The 20,638-nt window shown below is 45.6% G+C and overlaps 1 protein-coding gene across 1 annotated transcript in view; it reads right to left on the reverse strand.

Moving 5' to 3' along the window:
* Nucleotides 1-1,136: 1,136 nt before the first annotated feature.
* The window catches only part of CTDSP1 (CTD small phosphatase 1), a 47,031-nt gene continuing 27,529 nt past the window's right edge, over nucleotides 1,137-20,638 (reverse strand). Inside the window, exons 3-7 of the mRNA XM_063933917.1 lie at nucleotides 19,814-19,912; nucleotides 19,406-19,462; nucleotides 13,220-13,312; nucleotides 11,942-12,127; nucleotides 1,137-11,170 (exon numbers count right to left, since the gene is read on the reverse strand). Of these exons, the coding sequence (XP_063789987.1) occupies nucleotides 11,042-11,170; nucleotides 11,942-12,127; nucleotides 13,220-13,312; nucleotides 19,406-19,462; nucleotides 19,814-19,912 (564 nt within the window). The 3' untranslated portion in view covers nucleotides 1,137-11,041. The remainder of the gene's footprint in view (nucleotides 11,171-11,941; nucleotides 12,128-13,219; nucleotides 13,313-19,405; nucleotides 19,463-19,813; nucleotides 19,913-20,638) is intronic.

Genomic DNA, 20,638 nt, shown 5'->3' on the forward strand with positions numbered 1-20,638 from the left:
ATTACACAACCTCATATAGAGCAAGGAGCAAATTTAACTTAAAATTGCAAAATTTGCGCCTGGATAAATGATACAAAAAGGGAGTTGTGGCAGACGCAATAATTTTGTTATTTCTGCATGCAGGGACTCTAATGGGCAGCAGTATTTGACACAAATTTAGAGATGAGCTGGGATGTGCTGCTTTCCCAATATATTTTCAGTTTGCCTTTCCCTAATGCAACAAGGTTTTTCCATCGTGAAAAATTGTACCTTGTATGTGAATTTACTGCTCACTCTCGATGAGGTACAAATGTCTCCACCGTGTGTAGGTCAGAGCCGGATTAAGGCCCCGGGAGGCCTGGGGTACTAAAGAGCAGGGGGCCCCCAAGGACTAAAAAAACTAAAAATAAATAAAAATAAATATATATATATTTATTTTATTATTATTATTTTTTTAGTTTTTAATTTTTTGTAGCTGTGTGTCCAGGCTGTGTGTATGTGTGTGCAGGTTATGTGCCTGTTCCCCCAATACACCCTGCTGGGACTGATCGTTCCACAACTATATGATACATTTTGCTTACCACTGCCCTCCTCCTTCAGTTCAGCGTGCGGCGCGCCAATGACTGAGCCGCAGGCTTGCTGAGCCGGACAGCAATTGGACAGCTGAGCCGTCGCTCAGCTGCCCTGACTACACCTGTTAGAGCACTCTTCTTAGAGCTGTAGTCAGCGCAGCTGAGCGACGGCTCAGTTGTCCAATTGCTGTCCGGCTCAGCAAGCATGCGGCTCCGTCATTGGTGCGCCGCACGCTGAACTGAAGGAGGAGGAGGGACAGGGCAGCGGGGAGCCGGGGCTCGTGAGCGCAGCACCGCAGATCGGATTGAAGAAAGATCCAATCTGTGGTGTGGCAGGGGGCCCTTTTGGAAAGGGGGGCCCGGGGTACATATCCCCGGGACCCCCCCCTTAATCCGGCTCTGGTGTAGGTGTCAGATGCAGTTTGAGGTCATCACATCTGCAGACTGAGCCTGCAATGCCTCGAGTTTTACATTTAACACTGCAAATAATAATACACTGTAAAAAAAAAATCATTATGATACATACAAGAAAATATCCTTGTGGATTATTAAATACAATTAACAACAATTCAGTCAAACAGCCAATCAGTAGAATAGTGTTTATGAATAGAAACAAAATCACCAGACTGCTCATACAGTAAAGGTAGGAACCTATATTAGAGGACAGTTAGTTCAGACCCGGACACCTTTGCAGTTATGGCCAGGGCTTCCACCACCAGACAGACCTAGGCCAGGGTGCCAGTGTTTACGGGGGCACCAAAAACACTGAATGAGTTACATAACATTGTTCCATCAGTGTATTTATTTTCATTGCAGCGTCCCCTCACTATGGGCCGCTAGTGACATTGTGGAGCAGCTGCCACCAGTCTCTTGCTTGCAAAGCTGCTGACTGCTGTTCCTCCATGTTGGTAATGTGTTTGGAGTGGAGCGGCGAATGCCAAGAGAATATGCCACTCTGTCCCTCCTAGACACAAGGTAAGAAGTGGACATGGGCAGGATAACCTAGAGGCTCATCTTTGTAGGACATGGAGGGGGGGGGGGATGGGATAATAGGATTTTGGTACTTACCAGGTAAATCCTTTTCTTTGAATCCATAGGGGGCACTGGAGTACTCTTGGGATATGGACGGCTTCCGCAGGAAACAGGGCACTGAATATTTAAATTTAGAACTCTCCACCCCTCCATATCCCCGAGTACCTCAGTGTTTTTTACTGAGCCGAACAGGAACTATAGAGAGGTTGACAATGGAGAATTACATATAACATAACGGACAACAACAAAGTTGACACATAACGTTACTGACAACTAAACAGTTGACACCATAACCGATAGAACCTTATAATTTGAACCATTCGGTGAAAATGTGTTACCATAAGATCCCCTGAGCTTAATACAAACCAGGTAAAACTGCTCTGGGTGGGCGTCCAGTGCCCCCTATGGATTCAAAGAAAAGGATTTACCTGGTAAGTACCAAAATCCTATTTTCTTTTTCATCCACTAGGGGTCACTGGAGTACTCTTGGGACGTACCAAAGCTTCCCACGTGGGCGGGAGAGCTGTTTGACACCTGTAACACTAGACGGCCAAAGCTAGATGCTGATGCCGCAAAACGTATCAAACTTGTAAAAGCGCACAAACGTGTGCACTGAAGACCATGTAGCCGCACGGCAAAGCTGCGTCATAGAAGCTCCACGACCAGCTGCCCATGAAGTTTCCACAGAACCTGTGGGATGAGCTATTACTGATGTAGGCGGCTGTAACCTAGCATTAAGGTACGCCTGACGTATAGTCAGTGTTATCCATCTGGATAAGGTCTGCTTAGACGCTGGCCAACCCATCTTGGCAGCATCATAGAGAACAACCAACGTATCCGTATTACGAACTGTAGACATTCGGGATACATAAACGCGTAATGCGCGTACCACATTCAGAGTTCCTGAATGTGTTGTTAACACAGGAACTACTATTGGTTGAATGATGTAAAAAAATTACACTACCTTTGGTAAGAAAGCGGGATTCGTCCGAAGTTCCGCTCTGTCATCATGAAACACCAAATACAGTGGCTTACATGACAAGGCACCTAAATGTGAAACACGCCTTGCCGAAGCTAAGGCTAGAAGAAAAATTGTTTTCCAAGTGAGAAACTTTATATCCACTTGCTGTAAAGTTCAAAATATGAAGACTGTAAGAAATCTAAAACCAGATTCAAGTCCCCTGGCGCTGTAGGTGGAATGAATGGAGGCTGTACTCTGAGGACACCTTGTAGAAAAGTGTACCGACGGCAATAGAGCCAATCGTCTTTGAAAATAAATTGACAACGCAGATACCTGCTCCTTTAGTGTAGATAAACGCAGTCCTCCATCTAACCCCGTCTGTAGAAATAACAAAAGACGGGATAACTTGAAAGATGATGTCGGAAACTTCCGAGCTTCACACCAACCTATATAGGCACGCCAAATTCTGTAATAATGAGCTGCCGTAACCGGCTTCCTAGCACGTAACATGGTTGTTATAACCGATACTGGAATGCCCTCTCTTCTTAAGAGGGCGGTCCCAACAGCCACCCCGTCAAACGCAGCCGCGCTAAACCGGGGTAAAAGAATGGACCCTGTTGTAACAGGTCTGGACGTAGTAGGAGCGACCAAGGATCTTATGTGAGTAGTCCGCGGAGATCCGAGAACCAAGCTCTCCGAGACCAATGAGGCACCACTAGTATGACTGGACGGACTCTCTTTTGATCCGTTTTAGCAACCGAGAGAGTAGTGGAAACGGTGGAAACAGATACACGAGGCTGTACGGCCACGCGATTGTGAGAGCATCCACCGCCACTGCCTTTGGATCTCTGGTTCTGGACACATACTGGGGCGTTTGGTAATTGTGGCGAGGTGCCATCAGATCCACCTGAGGGTAACCCCACCTGTGGACCAACATGTGAAACACCTCTGGCTTTAATGCCCAGTCCTTGGATGAAAATTCAGACTGCTGAGATAATCCGCCTCGCAGTTGTCCACTCCCGGAATGAACCCTGCCGACAATATCACCTGGTGGTATTCTGGCCAATTGAGGATTCGAGCTACTTCCCGCATTGCCATGCAGCTGCTCGTTCCTCCCTGGTTGTTGATGTATGCGACTGCCGTCGCGTTGTCTGACTGCACTTGGCCAGTCTGAGAGCGAAGCATGTAGTGCTTTGTAAATTGCGCGGAGTTTCAGGACATTTAAAGACAGCAATCTGTCGTGATCCGCCTAGAGACCCTGTCGCTGACAATTTTAAACTACAGCTCCCCAACTTCTGAGACTCTTACCCCGAGTAGAGACACCCTCGCCCTTGGGGACAACCTCACCCTGTGGGGAATCTGCCGATGCGAGGGCAACCACTGTGCGAGCACATGCTGTGGAAATGGACGCGAGTGCAAACCTCCGAACTGAAGCGCTTCGAAAGCCACCACCATTGTTCCTAATAGGCGAATACACAAATGTACCGAGAGTGTGCGTGGCTTGAACACTAATTGTACCAGATGGCGAATAATCTGTACTTTCTGGTGTAGTAGGTAAATTCTATGATTTACCGTATCTCGAATCATACCTAGGAATTGAAGTCGTTAAGACGGAATGAGATGCGATTTCTTGAAGTTGACACTGCAACCGTGGTGTACGTTAGCAGCGCAAGTTGGAGGAGCATCTGTTGAGACGGAGCTCTTATGAGCAGATCGTCTAAGTACGGAACGATTGTCACTGCCAGGGATCTGAGATGAGCTATCATCACAAACATCACTTGGTGAATATCCGTGGCGCTGACGAGAGGCCAAACGGTAGAGCCTGACACTGTTAATGGTGTGGCGTATTGCAAAACGCAAGAACCTCTGATGAGGTGACCAAATCGGAATGTGTAAGTACGCATCCTGGAAATCAAGTGCAATCATGCAATTTTGTGACTCCAAATCTGCAAATACTGACCGCAGAAATTCCATCTTCAATCTGTAGTAAGTGACTTACTGATTGAGACTGTGACGGAGCCCTCCGGCTTCGGTACCACAAACAGACGGGAATAATAATCCTGACCTTGTTGGTGTAGGCCTAGAATTAAAAACTGCTGAATCCAGCAGAGACTGAATGGCAATCTGCCAAAACGCCTTCTTGTCATCCGACAGAGGCAGTCCTGTCTTGAAAAAGCGCAGTGGCGGGAGACAGCTTTCTTTTAACCCTAAATTGCGGATACATCCATCAGTGGATGTCTGGAATCCCGGCTAATGTAACGTCTAAAGGCGCGCTCCCACAATTGGAAATCCGAGATGACCTGGGAGCCCGTCAAGCCACTGGCTTATTGGTGACTTTAGCGCCCTGGCGTTACAATTTCTGTACCACAGCCTTGAAAAGACTGAAGTCTAAAGAATTTAAACGCCGGACCAGAGTATTTCCGTCTTGGTACCGGAGGAGGCAATGGCAGGAAACTAGACTTCCCCCCCACCGCCTTGGCCTGAGAAATGCATTTGTCAAATTTAGGACCAAACAACTTCTGGCCACCGTATTCTTTTGACCTCTGACTCCGCTTGCCAAGAATGCAGCCAGAGTCCTTGTCGTGCTGTAACTAGCGACGATGAAAGGCGAGAAGCGAGCTAACAGCCGGCAGCAGAAGCTGTACATAGATACTCAGCAGCTTCTCAGATTTGATTAACGATAAGTATAACGTGATCGTCATTGTTACCATACATAGAGCGCCTTAGTGACCCAAATGTATCTTGGTTCTTTATAAGGTTTGACACAGACGAATTCACCAATGGCGGATTCTCCAATGTAGATGTCACTGTGTGGAAACGGGCAAATAAACTTAAATCTGTGAGGTATAGAACGGGTTATTCGCGTTCTACTAACATCTTAGTAAGATATCCTAAATAAGAAGCCCATTGGAGATCTCTGTCGTTTAGTAAATACGACTGATTATATGTTAGAGGCTCCTTAGTCTCTGTAAACTTCAGAGACTGACGCCCTGGTCATTATCAATGTCTGGTTGTCAAAAACCGCACTATCTGACTGCTGGTCTAATGTGCCCTCCTCACCCTTATTTAGCGCCGTGAGGATTGGCATAGAATTGTCAGACTGCAACATAGCAGAAATGGTTAAATTATAAGACCAATTAAATTAACACCCTGTTACCAAAAGTGAAGTTGGACCTTTGCAAAGGCTGAAACTCCTCCGTTAGAGCTGGCGTTGTCACCCGAGCCTCCGATCTTGCCGCTTCTGTCGAGCGGCGGCCCCTACAAAACATACTGAACATGTGGTAAATTTATGTACAGACATTGCAGTAAAACTTCTTTTTAGTCTTTGCTGGTGCCGTACTCATTATGCAGACAGACAACACAATAGACAAAGACAGACACTTCCACGACTCAGTAAAATTATTACTTAAGTTGTGTAATATATATATATATATATGGCCGAATTGCAGTTCACATGGCCAGCCTATGTGAAGCCTGAATTAAAATTCCCACTAACACCCCTGCGCCTCCGGTGGAGTTAGAGATGTAGGACAGGAACGTTCTGGAATTACAAACAGGAAGAAAACAGGAAGCATGGTTAAAATGGCCCCCATGCCATGCTTACACTGATAATCACAGGTTAGGGTACAATACTCCTGTGTATAATATAGGCTCAATAGTCTATTAATATACCTATGGTGCCTGAATATGAAATCTTATCATGCAGCCTTATAAGTTTCTCTCCCCTGCAGCACGCTGTCTGTGATCAGACCTTGTCCCCCCCCCCCCCCTCCCCCTGTGCTCCGTGTAGTTTAGCGGGGAGCGGGTGCCGGGAAGCTGACCTTCATTGCAGGGAGGCGGGGGACGCTTGTGAGGAGAGCCGCTGAGCGAACGGAGTTCGGCTGGCTGGAGCTAGCGGCTTCCAGCGGCGCTAGTGTGAGCGCTGAGCATCCTCAGCTGCGGCGGTTGTCCCCCTCTTAGCGCTGGATACAGCGCGGACGGAGCGGCTGTGGCGGGTGGACGGAGCGGCTGGGGCGGGCGGACGGAGCGGCTGGGGCGGGCGGACGGAGCGGCTGGGCGGCCGGACAGAGCGGCTGTGTATTAGCGGCGGGTGCGGGCGGCGGTTAAACACGGACCCCACACAAGGGGGCGGCAGGGTGCGCTGACCGCCCCGTCCCCCCCCAGCATACCTTGTCTCCTGTAGGGAGGGCTGCTTCTGTCCGTGCATCAGGTCATGGCTGTGACGGGGCTTCTCCTGTAAGCTCCGTCCAGCTCTTGTTCATGGCTGTGACGGGGCTTCTCCTGTAAGCTCAGTCCAGCTCTTGTTCATGGCTGTGACGGGGCTTCTCCTGTAAGCTCCGTCCAGCTCTTGTTCATGGCTGTGACGGGGCTTCTCCTGTAAGCTCCGTCCAGCTCTTGTTCATGGCTGTGACGGGGCTTCTTTCTGTAAGCTCCGTCCAGCTGTAGCAGCAATCAGTGAGCTGCGTGTGGCTGTGAGGGTGCTCTTTGTGAGGACCGACACGCCATGCGCTGCTTCTGTGCAGCGGCACTATCCCGGACCCATGTTTTTAGGAGAAACTGGGAAGGGATGTGCTTGAAATAGTAATAAAAAGGTAAAAATGAAAAATTAAAATCAAAATCAAAAATATTCAAAGATAAGTGTGGGAGCTCCACACAAGCCTCTGTTAGTGCATGAGCACAGAAAAAACACTGAGGTACTCGGGGATATGGAGGGGTGGAGAGTTCTAAATTTAAATATTCAGTGCCCTGTTTCCTGCGGAAGCCGTCCATATCCCAAGAGTACTCCAGTGACCCCTAGTGGATGAAAAAGAAATAGTGGCTACGTTACTAGGAAGAGTAAAGGTGACCCCCCATTCAGGTAAGCTGAAGGCAAGCACTCTTTTTATTCCTTTATTAAAAATACCCTTTCTATAGTGCCTGTGTCACTATGGAAGATCTAATACTGGAGTCAGTCTGGGGCACAATAAAGTGTTTTTAGCAAATATACATATACAGTACATAATTTTTTTGCAAGCTTTGAATCATTTAACAAACTATTCTATAACTGTTTCAATGACTTAACATTATTATGGATCTATGTATATTGCTGGCAGAATTCCTCCACTTGGGAGCTACGGACACCAGAATTAGGGGTCTGCAGGGTCTATGTACTAAGACTTGGAGAGTGATATGAGAGTGGATGGAGATAAAGTGCCAGCCAACCAGCTCCTAACTGCCATGTTACAGACTGTGGGGTAGATTTACTATCCTACTTTAAGGGGTAATGCGCTATCTGCACACGTTATGTGCCGCAGATAGCACATCCCCTGATGCATTATCCCATCGAATCGCTATTGTAAGCAGGGGCGGTATGTGTCCGCTGCCTTATCGGTGCCTCTAGACAGAGCACCGATAAGCTTGCTCACTTATGAACGTTCGGTGTGCCCGAACGTTAGTCTTTCCTACCCTGTTCCTCTTCGCCTCTAAGATCCGGCAATGCCAGTCTCCAAACAGCTACTCTTTTTTTTTGTTGTTGTTGATTTTCTCTCAATAAACTTTATTGTTTTAATACACGCGTTCAAAATGCGCATGCGCCCTCATAACTCCCGAAAGGAAGGCTAGGAGTTACGGGACGGCGCAGGCGCGGATGTAGCAGCTGAGAATGACAGCCGTTATGGGAAGACGCGTATCACCAGAGGGGTGAGATACCGCGTTCCCATAACGAACAAAGCAGCCTTAATAAATGCACTGGAAAAGAGGTCCTGCTTCACCACGATAATGTGGTGAAGCGGGACCCTGCATATAAAGATCCTTATCAGCATTTTAATATATCTACCCCTGTGTTTGAAAAGTGACCTTTAGTAGCTGTCCATGGAATCCGCTCTCCCCTCTCCTCTCTCATGCTGGCCGTAGGGAACAAAGGGGCAGATGTATTAAGCTTGGAGAAGTGATAAAGTGGAAGGTCATAACTATCGTGGCTGTGAATGGGGCAAGGACACCTGCAGCTGTACATAGACCCCTCAAATGATTACTTGGCTTTAAGTGGCAGTTACAGGAGCTGACAAGTAGCGCAAAGGTAATCATCAAAGTTTCTGGCTTTGCGAGATCCGCTAAATACAGATAACTGTGGGGGTTCCAAGTGAGGGATTCCAACCAAAGCACTATGGATGGGAACATGGAGGAGATAGGGCAAATTTATATCTAAAGCAAAAAAAACCTTAAATGAGAAAGATTGGCCAAATCCACATTTCCCACTTAGAGTAAAGCATCAATTGTCTACAAATCATAAAGAAATGCCAAAATTCCTATCACTGTTACTATAATGTCTAAAATCATATATACAGATATACATATTCATAGTGATAAACTAGCTGAAAAAAGCAAGTTTTTAGTTTGCTCTTGACTGCCCACCGGTGGGAACTCCATATATACTAATGCAACATCCTTACAGACTCGATGCAACAGTCATTTACATCACAATGTCATATCACTCATTCAATGAGACAGGTGGAAATACAAACGTTATGTTGAGACCACTTTGCCTGGTTCATGGCAATAACTTCATTCTGGTCAAAGTCATGTGTAGCTCTCAATGATAAAGGGGCAAATACAACAGCATAGCAAATGTAAAATACTACTCTGAGGGGATCATCTCTCCTATATACTGCAGAACCCTTTACAACAGGAGTTTACAAAATATTCCTATCAAGAAAAGAAAGGTACACAACATCAGGAAAGGCACTTTTGCAGATAAAGATGTAAGGCAAATAGAGATGAAGAAGGCACAAGTATAGCATCAGCTAAAGTGTACCTGTCTCCTATACAGACAGTGGAGGCAGCCATAGTGAACTCTATAGGAGCTCAGGACATCACTGAGGCACAAGGCAGTTTGTGTCTCCTACCTCAGTACACTCACTAGTCTCTAGTATAAGGATTCGTCCCACATAATGAGCGCCTGAATAATGTACAGGAGACAGGTGCCCTTTAAATCCTCTGGAACCCTGATAATTTGGCACCATCAGTGTATAACGTCTGCGGCATTCAGAAATAATCAATACAAAAAGGCACTTTACGTATCTAGGAAGTCCTCTCGCAGAGAGAACTTTGAGCCTAGAGCCGCCCATTGTTCTTTTTTTTTTTTTTTTGCCAAGCAGTCAGATAAATATTGCATTTCAAGGATATTTTTCCATAAACATCAAGAATGTAGATTCCTATTTACCTGGAACATGCCCTGCTCCCCACACCCAATACTGTGCGGCAACAGATTTGCTCACCCAGATTTCTGCAGCTCTATAATGATTTTCGACACCTTCAAGTCATAATAGAAAGGATTTAAACTCTTCTAATAGAGCATTTCCAATGTGTTTTTTTCTGGTCCCTAAAATGCCCACGTTTTACAGCTTAGATAGAAACATACCAAAGAGCGATATGTAACGTCCGTATGGTTCTTCTATACAGTTCTTGGCGATTAGCATGATCGTGTGCACAAAATCCATAAATGATCCAGATCATTGAGCTGAGTATCTGGCGAGCAGTGTTTGCTATTAACAAGTCCCTAATGGTTTATAGTGTGATATTCAGGTTATAACACTACTGGAGGGCTTTGTTTTTTGCCTTGGGGTGGAGGAATAAAACAAAACATCTAACTTTCCAAAAATGCACATTTCCAACTGTACGCTTCCCTCTTTCAACAAATACTAGCGTTCCACACCCAGCAGGTACTAGTGCAATCCCAACTGTGACCAGCACATAGGGAGATATCCCAGTGTGTAATATGCTGCACTTAACCTACACCTCTACACACTTTCCTGGCCCTATTACTCCTTTTGCATTACAATCCATCAAAGAATTATCTAAATACTAGGAGGCTGGCGGACTGTTGCTTTTTTTCAGTATTGGCAATTAAGCCACCCTACAATCACCATGAAATTATTTCACTATTAAACTTTCTTACCAAAACTTAGACAATTCCAAATCTTTTAGGTCCTTGGTGGAACTTAAAGGATCCTTTTCCAGTCCTTCCTGTTTCCTTAAAAATGGCCTCTGTAGACCAACAGCAGGAGCTGCTTCAAGTTTAAAGCATTCTTTAAATTAAGAGGTTTTATTGCTAACAAAACTCTGTAGAAATAAAAGGTCATGAAATTTCAGAGGAAACTTGGAAAGTGTTGCGCATTCCTTGTCTTCAGAAAGTTAAAAGAACCATTCCTCATTAGTTTGTGGGTTTAAGGTGTATATAAAGTAGTTAGGAATTCTCTCTCCCTCACTGATGCTAATGCAGACTTAAATATTCAAAAATTTGTTAAAAATACTTATGATTTTGGTATGTAATCGGCAAGATACAACCCACAAACCCTATTAACACCGCAGGTGTAGGGTGCAAGAACGCTGGATAAACAAGAGCCATTATACTCTTGTCAGCAGTTGCAGAGGCAGGAGCCATTCTCCGGTCCTTCTGCAGACCAGCGCAAGTGTGAGCTGCAGCGCACATACACGCAGAAGCCCATTCCCCTCCAAGTCACTAGCTAGCAGTCCTGCGCTGCTTTAGAACGCTGTACACGTCATCCACTCTGCTGAGTTTCTCGAAGAAGGGCAGAAGGTCTAGTAGTTCTGTATCGGTCATGTCGTCAAACCAGGATACTACTGGGACCTGCATCAGAAAGAGGATCTGGGTGTGAGATTGCTGGCAAAACACATTATTCGTTCAGTTACAAAGTTGATAACATTAATTCTGAAACACAAAATAGGAGAGTCTGTGATTCCAGATGTGTCACATGATACCAGGTTATTTACACTCCACATATATTCGTTCACTAGGTTACTGGACTTTCCCTTTTGGGATTCCTGCGCCTCTGTGATTTTAGTGTACAGAGGAGCAATATATTGCGCTTTTATAAAGAATGTATATATAAAATTACAAGCAGAGGGGGGTCTAGGGTATTAGGGGTGTATTCTAACAAAGTAGCATATTTAACAAAAAACAGAATGTGTTATTTATTTCAGATCAGTTTGGTATTCCCGCATGTGCCTGTCCACGTTTTCCCTACATAAGCCTTGCACACCAGCCTGGTCTTACTTTATGTTTCATTCACTCATGTAGCCGGCATCCGTCTACCCAGGATATGGATTGCATTTCTGGAGCAAATATAATCTATGTGATAGATATTATTGGAAGATGGATTATCCTTTGAGATCTAATAATGTGTGGATATGGACTAATGAGTTTACTTGTATAAAGGGACAGTTTGTAAGCATTTGGCACTATACGTACAATTACTATCATCGGCAATAGCTATGCAAGAGATAAAATGTATCAGGCTGAATTCAAGACAGTATGCACTGAAGACTGGCGAGTAATGCCGCACTGCATTCATTTAACAAATATAATTACAAATCAACCAAGTGGAAGAGAATTTTATACCGCATTATCTGGATGGAAGATATAGGAGGCTGGGGAATTGTCAATAATAATAAGTTTATTCAGGTCCCTCCCCAGCCTGCTCAGGTCCTTGACATAGTTTCCCCTATGGAAGGCACAAGACTCCCTGAAAAGGCGGGCCCGAAATGCTCCCCACTTATCCAGCAGATCCGCAACTGGGTCAGCATACTGCGAACACAGAAATATGTAGACATGGGTGGAGAAAAGTGGAGGAATTACGGGAACACAAAAACAGAGCGAATAAGACAAATGTGTAATAACAGATTACAGTTTCTAAGCAAATTCTAATGCTGTTGTACTTTAACTAATTCCATAGGGTACGGAAACTATAATATAGTGACTATTGCAGTGTTGAAAATACAGTCTGCTTTCTTACATATCCACAACAAACACTTCAATCTTAGACGACCCATAATTTGGAACAGATAATCAGCTAATCCATATAGATATTAGTTTAGGAGCCCGGTAATATGATGCTATTTGTACACACTGTGCTTGTGGTGCATCAGTAGTATGAATTGAATTATCATTTCACAATTTACCAGCCTGTCAAAATGATGGAACAATATAATAGTAATGTCAGCGCCGGCGGCTGTGCGCGCCCGAACAGAGCAACACTTGAATTGCTCCTTTGGGCGCCTATCGGAGCAAACACAAAACTTTTTAATCCCCCCCCCCCTCCCCCATAGAGGTGAGGAATTCCAGGATACCTGGAAACCCCATGACCTGTATCCGGCATATTTGTACACCAGGGAAAAAGCCTGAAACATGACATATCTTGGGAGTCCTACCCTCATATCTCATTGTGGCACAGAAAAGTAATTTTGGTGAGATTAATCACGGTGGAAGATTTACAGATCAGTATGAAATACAAATCCTGACGAAAATATTCTGTTCCCCCCACCACCACCACCATGACAGGGACACCAGCTGACCCTCTGTCCTGGGAAGAGACAACCTCTATATAACTAGGAGTACTGCAGACATGCAGCCAAACATGACTTGACCTTCCACTGCAACCACAACCTATAGTCTCAATGCTCCGCCCCTGTCATCTAAGTAGCAATCAGCCAAGACTGCAGCTCTGTTATTACATGCTTCAATGTAGTGTTGCAGAGAAGCTCATAGGTTAAAAATTTTCTTTTGAACCATATAGGAGCATAGGAAATTAATACAAATGTTTGCATATACTCTTATTATCAAATGAATAATATAAAAAAAATAAAAAATAAACAGATAAACATTTACTTGAAGTCTCACCTTAGCCAGACTTGCAGTGAAAAGAACACACTCAAACATCTCTCCCATCCGCTTCAGGAACTCATCTACATGAGGTCTCTTTAACACATATACCTAGGAACAGAATAGGAGAAAGAGATGGAAGTGAATGAAAGCCAACTGTTTAAGGAGATTACAATCCAAAGGGCTATTCAATTAGGTGGGGATTTTACCGTGTGGGGATATGCTCCTGGTATAACGCCCAAAGCTATTAAAATAAGAATTTACTTACCGATAATTCTATTTCTCGGAGTCCGTAGTGGATGCTGGGGTTCCTGAAAGGACCATGGGGAATAGCGGCTCCGCAGGAGACAGGGCACAAAAGTAAAGCTTTCCGATCAGGTGGTGTGCACTGGCTCCTCCCCCTATGACCCTCCTCCAAGCCAGTTAGGTACTGTGCCCGGACGAGCGTACACAATAAGGGAGGAATTTTGAATCCCGGGTAAGACTCATACCAGCCACACCAATCACACCGTACAACTTGTGATCTAAACCCAGTTAACAGTATGATAACAGCGGAGCCTCTGAAAAGATGGCTCACAACAATAATAACCCGATTTTTGTAACTATGTACAAGTATTGCAGATAATCCGCACTTGGGATGGGCGCCCAGCATCCACTACGGACTCCGAGAAATAGAATTATCGGTAAGTAAATTCTTATTTTCTCTATCGTCCTAGTGGATGCTGGGGTTCCTGAAAGGACCATGGGGATTATACCAAAGCTCCCAAACGGGCGGGAGAGTGCGGATGACTCTGCAGCACCGAATGAGAGAACTCCAGGTCCTCCTTAGCCAGGGTATCAAATTTGTAGAATTTAGCAAACGTGTTTGCCCCTGACCAAGTAGCTGCTCGGCAAGGTTGTAAAGCCGATACCCCTCGGGCAGCCGCCCAAGATGAGCCCACCTTCCTTGTGGAATGGGCATTTACATATTTTGGCTGTGGCAGGCCTGCCACAGAATGTGCAAGCTGAATTGTATTACACATCCAACTAGCAATAGTCTGCTTAGAAGCAAGAGCACCCAGTTTGTTGGGTGCATACAGGATAACAGCAAGTCAGTTTTCCTGACTCCAGCCGTCCTGGAACATATTTTCAGGGCCCTGACAACATTTAGCAACTTGGAGTCCTCCAAGTCCCTAGTAGGTGCAAGGCACCACAATAAGCTGGTTCAGGTGAAACACTGACACCACCTTAGGGAGAGAACTGGGGACGAGTCCGCAGCTCTGCCCTGTCCGAATGGACAAACAGATATGGGCTTTTTTGAGAAAAAACCACCAATTTGACACTCGCCTGGTCCAGGCCAGGGCCAAGAGCATGGTCACTTTTCATGTGAGATGCTTCAAATCCACAGATTTGACTGGTTTTAAACCAATGTGATTTGAGGAATCCCAGAACTACGTTGAGATCCCACAGTGCCACTGGAGGCACAAAAGGGGGTTGTATATGCAATACTCCCTTGACAAACTTCTGGACTTCAGGAACTGAAGCCAATTCTTTCTGGAAGAAAATCGACAGGGCCGAAATTTGAACCTTAATGGACCCCAATTTGAGGCCCATAGACACTCCTGTTTGCAGGAAATGCAGGAAACGACCGAGTTGAAATTTCTTTGTGGGGCCTTCCTGGCCTCACACCACGCAACATATTTTCGCCACATGTGGTGATAATGTTGTGCGGTCACTTCCTTTCTGGCTTTGACCAGGGTAGGAATGACCTCTTCCGGAATGCCTTTTTCCCTTAGGATCCGGCTTTCCACCGCCATGCCGACAAACGCAGCTGCGGTAAGTCTTGGAACAGACATGGTACTTGCTGAAGCAAGTCCCTTCTTAGCGGCAGAGGCCATAAGACCTCTGTAAGCATCTCTTGAAGTTCCGGGTACCAAGTCCTTCTTGGCCAATCCGGAGCCATGAGTATAGTTCTCACTCCTCTACGTCTTATAATTCTCAGCACCTTAGGTATGAGAAGCAGAGGAGGGAACACATACACCGACTGGTACACCCACGGTGTTACCAGAACGTCCACAGCTATTGCCTGAGGGTCTCTTGACCTGGCGCAATACCTGTCCCGTTTTTTGTTCAGACGGGACGCCATCATGTCCACCTTTGGTATTTCCCAACGGTTTACAATCATGTGGAAAAAACTTCCCGATGAAGTTTCCACTCTCCCGGGTGGAGGTCGTGCCTGCTGAGGAAGTCTGCTTCCCAGTTTCCATTCCCGGGATGAAACACTGCTGACAGTGCTATCACATGATTTTCCGCCCAGCGAAAAGTCCTTGCAGTTTTTTGCCATTGCCCTCCTGCTTCTTGTGTCGCCCTGTCTGTTTACGTGGGCGACTGCCGTGATGTTTTTCCCACTGGATCAATACCGGCTGACCTTGAAGCAGAGGTCTTGCTAAGCTTAGAGCATTATAAATTTACCCTTAGCTCCAGTATATTTATGTGGAGAAAAGTCTCCAGACTTGATCACACTCCCTGGAAATTTTTTCCTTGTGTGACTGCTCCCCAGCCTCTCGGGCTGGGCTCCGTGGTCACCAGCATCCAATCCTGAATGCCGAATCTGCGGCCCTCTAGAAGATGAGCACTCTATAACCACCACAGGAGAGACACCCTTGTCCTTGGATATAGGGTTATCCGCTGATGCATCTGAAGATGCGATCCGGACCATTTGTCCAGCAGATCCCACTGAAAAGTTCTTGCGTGAAATCTGCCGAATGGAATTGCTTCGTAGGAAGCCACCATTTTTACCAGGACCCTTGTGCAATGATGCACTGTTTTTAGGAGGTTCCTGACTAGCTCGGATAACTCCCTGGCTTTCTCTTCCGGGAGAAACACCTTTTTCTGGACTGTGTCCAGAATCATCCCTAGGCACAGCAGACGTGTCGTCGGGATCAGCTGGGATTTTGGAATATTTAGAATCCACCCGTGCTGTTGTAGCAGTATCCGAGATAGTGCTACTCCGACCTCCAACTGTTCCCTGGACTATGCCCTTATCAGGAGATCGTCCAAGTAAGGGATAATTAAGACGCCTTTTCTTCGAAGAAGAATCATCATTTCGGCCATTACCTTGGTAAAGACCCGGGGTGCCGTGGACAATCCAAACGGCAGCGTCTGAAACTGATAGTGACAGTTCTGCACCACGAACCTGAGGTACCCTTAGTGAGAAGGGCAAATTTGGGACATAGAGGTAAGCATCCCTGATGTCCCGGGACACTATATAGTCCCCTTCTTCCTGGTTCGTTATCACTGCTCTGAGTGACTCCATCTTGATTTGAACCTTTGTAAGTGTTCAAAAAATTTTTTAGAATAAGTCTCACCTAGCCTTCTAGCTTCAGTACCACAATATAGTGTGGAATAATACCCCTTTTCTTGTAGTAGGAGGGGTAATTTAATTATCACCTGCTGGGAATACAGCTTGTGAATTTTTTCCCATACTGCCTCCTTGTCGGAGGGAGACCTTGGTAAAACAGACTTCAGGAGCCTGCGAAGGGGAAACGTCTCGACATTCCAATCTGTACCCCTGGGATACTACTTGTAGGATCCAGGGGTCCTGTACGGTCTCAGCGCCATGCTGAGAACTTGTCAGAAGCGGTGGAACGCTTCTGTTCCTGGGAATGGGCTGCCTGCTGCAGTCTTCTTCCCTTTCCTCTATCCCTGGGCAGATATGATCTTATAGGGACGAAAGGACTGAGGCTGAAAAGACGGTGTCTTTTTCTGCAGAGATGTGACTTAGGGTAAAAACGGCGGATTTTCCAGCAGTTGCCGTGGCCACCAGGTCCGATGGACCGACCCCAAATAACTCCTCTTCCTTTATACGGCAATACACCTTTGTGCCGTTTGGAATCTGCATCACCTGACCACTGTCGTGTCCATAACATCTTCTGGCAGATATGGACATCGCATTTACTCTTGATGCCAGAGTGCAAATATCCCTCTGTGCATCTCGCATATATAGAAATGCATCCTTTAAATGCTCTATAGTCAATAAAATACTGTCCCTGTCAAGGGTATCAATATTTTTAGTCAGGGAATCCGACCAAGCCACCCCAGCTCTGCACATCCAGGCTGAGGCGATCGCTGGTCGCAGTATAACACCAGTATGTGTGTATATACTTTTTATGATATTTTCCAGCCTCCTGTCAGCTGGTCCTTGAGGACGGCCCTATCTATAGACGGTACCGCCACTTGTTTTGATAAGCGTGTGAGCGCCTTATCCACCCTAAGGGGTGTTTCCCAACGCGCCCTAACTTCTGGCGGGAAAGGGTATACCGCCCATAATTTTCTATCGGGGGGAACCCACGCATCATCACACACTTTATTTAATTTATCTGATTCAGGAAAAACTACGGTAGTTTTTTCACATCCCACATAATACCCTCTTTTGTGGTACTTGTAGTATCAGAAATATGTAACACCTCCTTCATTGCCTTTAACGTGTGGCCCTAATAAGGAATACGTTTGTTTATTCACCGTCGACACTGGATTCAGTGTCCCTGTCTGTGTCTGTGTCGACCGACTAAAGTAAACGGGCGTTTTAAAACCCCTGACGGTGTTTTTGAGACGTCTGGACCGGTACTAATTGTTTGTCGGCCGTCTCATGTCGTCAACCGACCTTGCAGCGTGTTGACATTATCACGTAATTCCCTAAATAAGCCATCCATTCCGGTGTCGACTCCCTAGAGAGTGACATCACCATTACAGGCAATTGCTCCGCCTCCTCACCAACATCGTCCTCATACATGTCGACACACACGTACCGACACACAGCACACACACAGGGAATGCTCTGATAGAGGACAGGACCCACTAGCCCTTTGGAGAGACAGAGGGAGAGTTTACCAGCACACACCAAAAACGCTATAATTATATAGGGACAACCTTATATAAGTGTTTTCCCTTATAGCATCTTTTTTATATATTTCTAACGCCAAATTAGTGCCCCCCCTCTCTGTTTTAACCCTGTTTCTGTAGTGCAGTGCAGTGCAGGGGAGAGCCTGGGAGCCTTCCCTCCAGCCTTTCTGTGAGGGAAAATGGCGCTGTGTGCTGAGGAGATAGGCCCCGCCCCTTTTTCGGCGGCCTCGTCTCCCGCTCTTAACGGATTCTGGCAGGGGTTAAATATCTCCATATAGCCTCCGGAGGCTATATGTGAGGTATTTTTAGCCAAAATAGGTATTCATTTGCCTCCCAGGGCGCCCCCCTCCCAGCGCCCTGCACCCTCAGTGACTGCCGTGTGAAGTGTGCTGAGAGGAAAATGGCGCACAGCTGCAGTGCTGTGCGCTACCTTTAGAAGACTGAGGAGTCTTCTGCCGCCGATTCTGGACCTCTTCTTACTTCAGCATCTGCAAGGGGGCCGGCGGCAAGGCTCCGGTGACCATCCAGGCTGTACCTGTGATCGTCCCTCTGGAGCTGATGTCCAGTAGCCAAGAAGCCAATCCATCCTGCACGCAGGTGAGTTCACTTCTTCTCCCCTAAGTCCCTCGTTGCAGTGATCCTGTTGCCAGCAGGACTCACTGTAAAATAAAAAACCTAAGCTAAACTTTTCTAAGCAGCTCTTTAGGAGAGCCACCTAGATTGCACCCTTCTCGGCCGGGCACAAAAATCTAACTGGCTTGGAGGAGGGTCATAGGGGGAGGAGCCAGTGCACACCACCTGATCGGAAAGCTTTACTTTTGTGCCCTGTCTCCTGCGGAGCCGCTATTCCCCATGGTCCTTTCAGGAACCCCAGCATCCACTAGGACGATAGAGAAATTACTTTGCATTTTCCCTGGAGTCATGCGCATTAACCCATAGACTATGCGTAAAATGCTGAAAACGATGGATTTCCCTGTTCACTTAAACGCAGACTTTTCCTCACAGCTAATTGGACATGCGCCCAAGAGTCTGGGAAATTAAGTGTTCTTGCAGTAATATATGTACAGGTGGCTCTTTTACTTCCTGGAGGCAGATCTCGTTGCACATGTTTGGCGCTGGCCACAAGTTATCAAGAATAGGCTGAAAGAAGACAACACAGCCTATCCTGGATTACTTGAAGCTCACACCAAACCAGAAGGCGAGTTCCAGATGAATCCTAGAACAATGGCTCAATCAGTTGTTGTACGTCGACTTGGAAGCTATAGTATGAGATTCCTGAAAAAAAGGTAAAGGACAAGCTGACAAACTGGAAATATTATTTACCTGATGAACCGTTCCATCAATCTCAACAGGAATGATAAAGTCAGCATTGTTGACTGGCTGCAAAACAAATAAAATTATTAATATATGTGGATCTATGCCTCAAATAATCTGTCTTTGTATCCTACTAGACTCTGCTTCAGTCACTATACCACAACTAAGGAGCATCCAAGGAAGCCTGGGACCTACAGTCAATGTCTACAAAATATACAAAAGACTACAGAGTTCATGAAATAACTTTGGGCATAAGACACACCATCCAAAGGAACCAATCAGATGTCAGTGTTAGTTAGTCAGTCTAGCACACGTTATACTTATTTGTGATTGGCTATTATTGGTTACAGCAAACATCTGACATTTGCATAATGTATTACACAATCCTGCTAGTGTAAGGCTAGAACAGTAAATTACCTTAAACGAACTATGAACCAAAGTTTCATCTAGGTCAATGACAACGCATATCTTCCCAGCATCATGGGGCTTCACCTCCGACAGAAGATACTTAGTTGCCTTAGAAATAGAGACAAAAAGTTTCACAGACCCTCTCTAAATAGACGTATGATGTGACATATGGAAATTAAACTGATCTCTGAGATTTGGGGTCATAATAGCTCAAACAGAATTACACACAAACAATCCCAATTTATTGTCAATCAATGCCTTCCTTTTACAGATTATTTTCCACCTTTAAATGTTTCCCCCAAAAATCTGTAACTTGATTGGTAAATTCATTTAATTATCTATAGCTCTGTCACTTATTGATCGGACAGATGTGAAATGCACAATTAAATAAATAATCCCTTTTTAGGCAAAATAAAACCCCACATTTCTCTTAGAGTTTATAGTTAAGACTTAAGGGGAAATTCAATTAGCCGCGATAACACGTTTTCCCCAAAAACCTGTCTCTTAATGTGACTCGCAAAAATTGACCTGGGGAAAATCCCTATTTTAAAGTAAAAATATCGGGACTGGCTAAATCTGCGTCTAACGGAGGTCTAGGCCTTCATATTTTTGAACGATACTACCATGCCACTCAGCTTAGTCACATTATGTCCTGGCATGTTGATATGGGTGCTAAAAAGTGGGTGACTATAGAAAGCGATTTGATTGTTGGCCATCATGTGGGATTTCTTCCCTGGCTTCCCCCTCGTTTGAGACCAGCCTCCGATTTGCATAATGCAGATAGTTAGGTTCACTCATTCTTTTAGTAACTCCCAGACATTGAGGAACCCCCTT

This window comes from Pseudophryne corroboree, chromosome 7 (assembly GCF_028390025.1).
Source record: "Pseudophryne corroboree isolate aPseCor3 chromosome 7, aPseCor3.hap2, whole genome shotgun sequence".
In the NCBI taxonomy this organism is placed as follows: Eukaryota; Metazoa; Chordata; class Amphibia; order Anura; family Myobatrachidae; genus Pseudophryne; species Pseudophryne corroboree.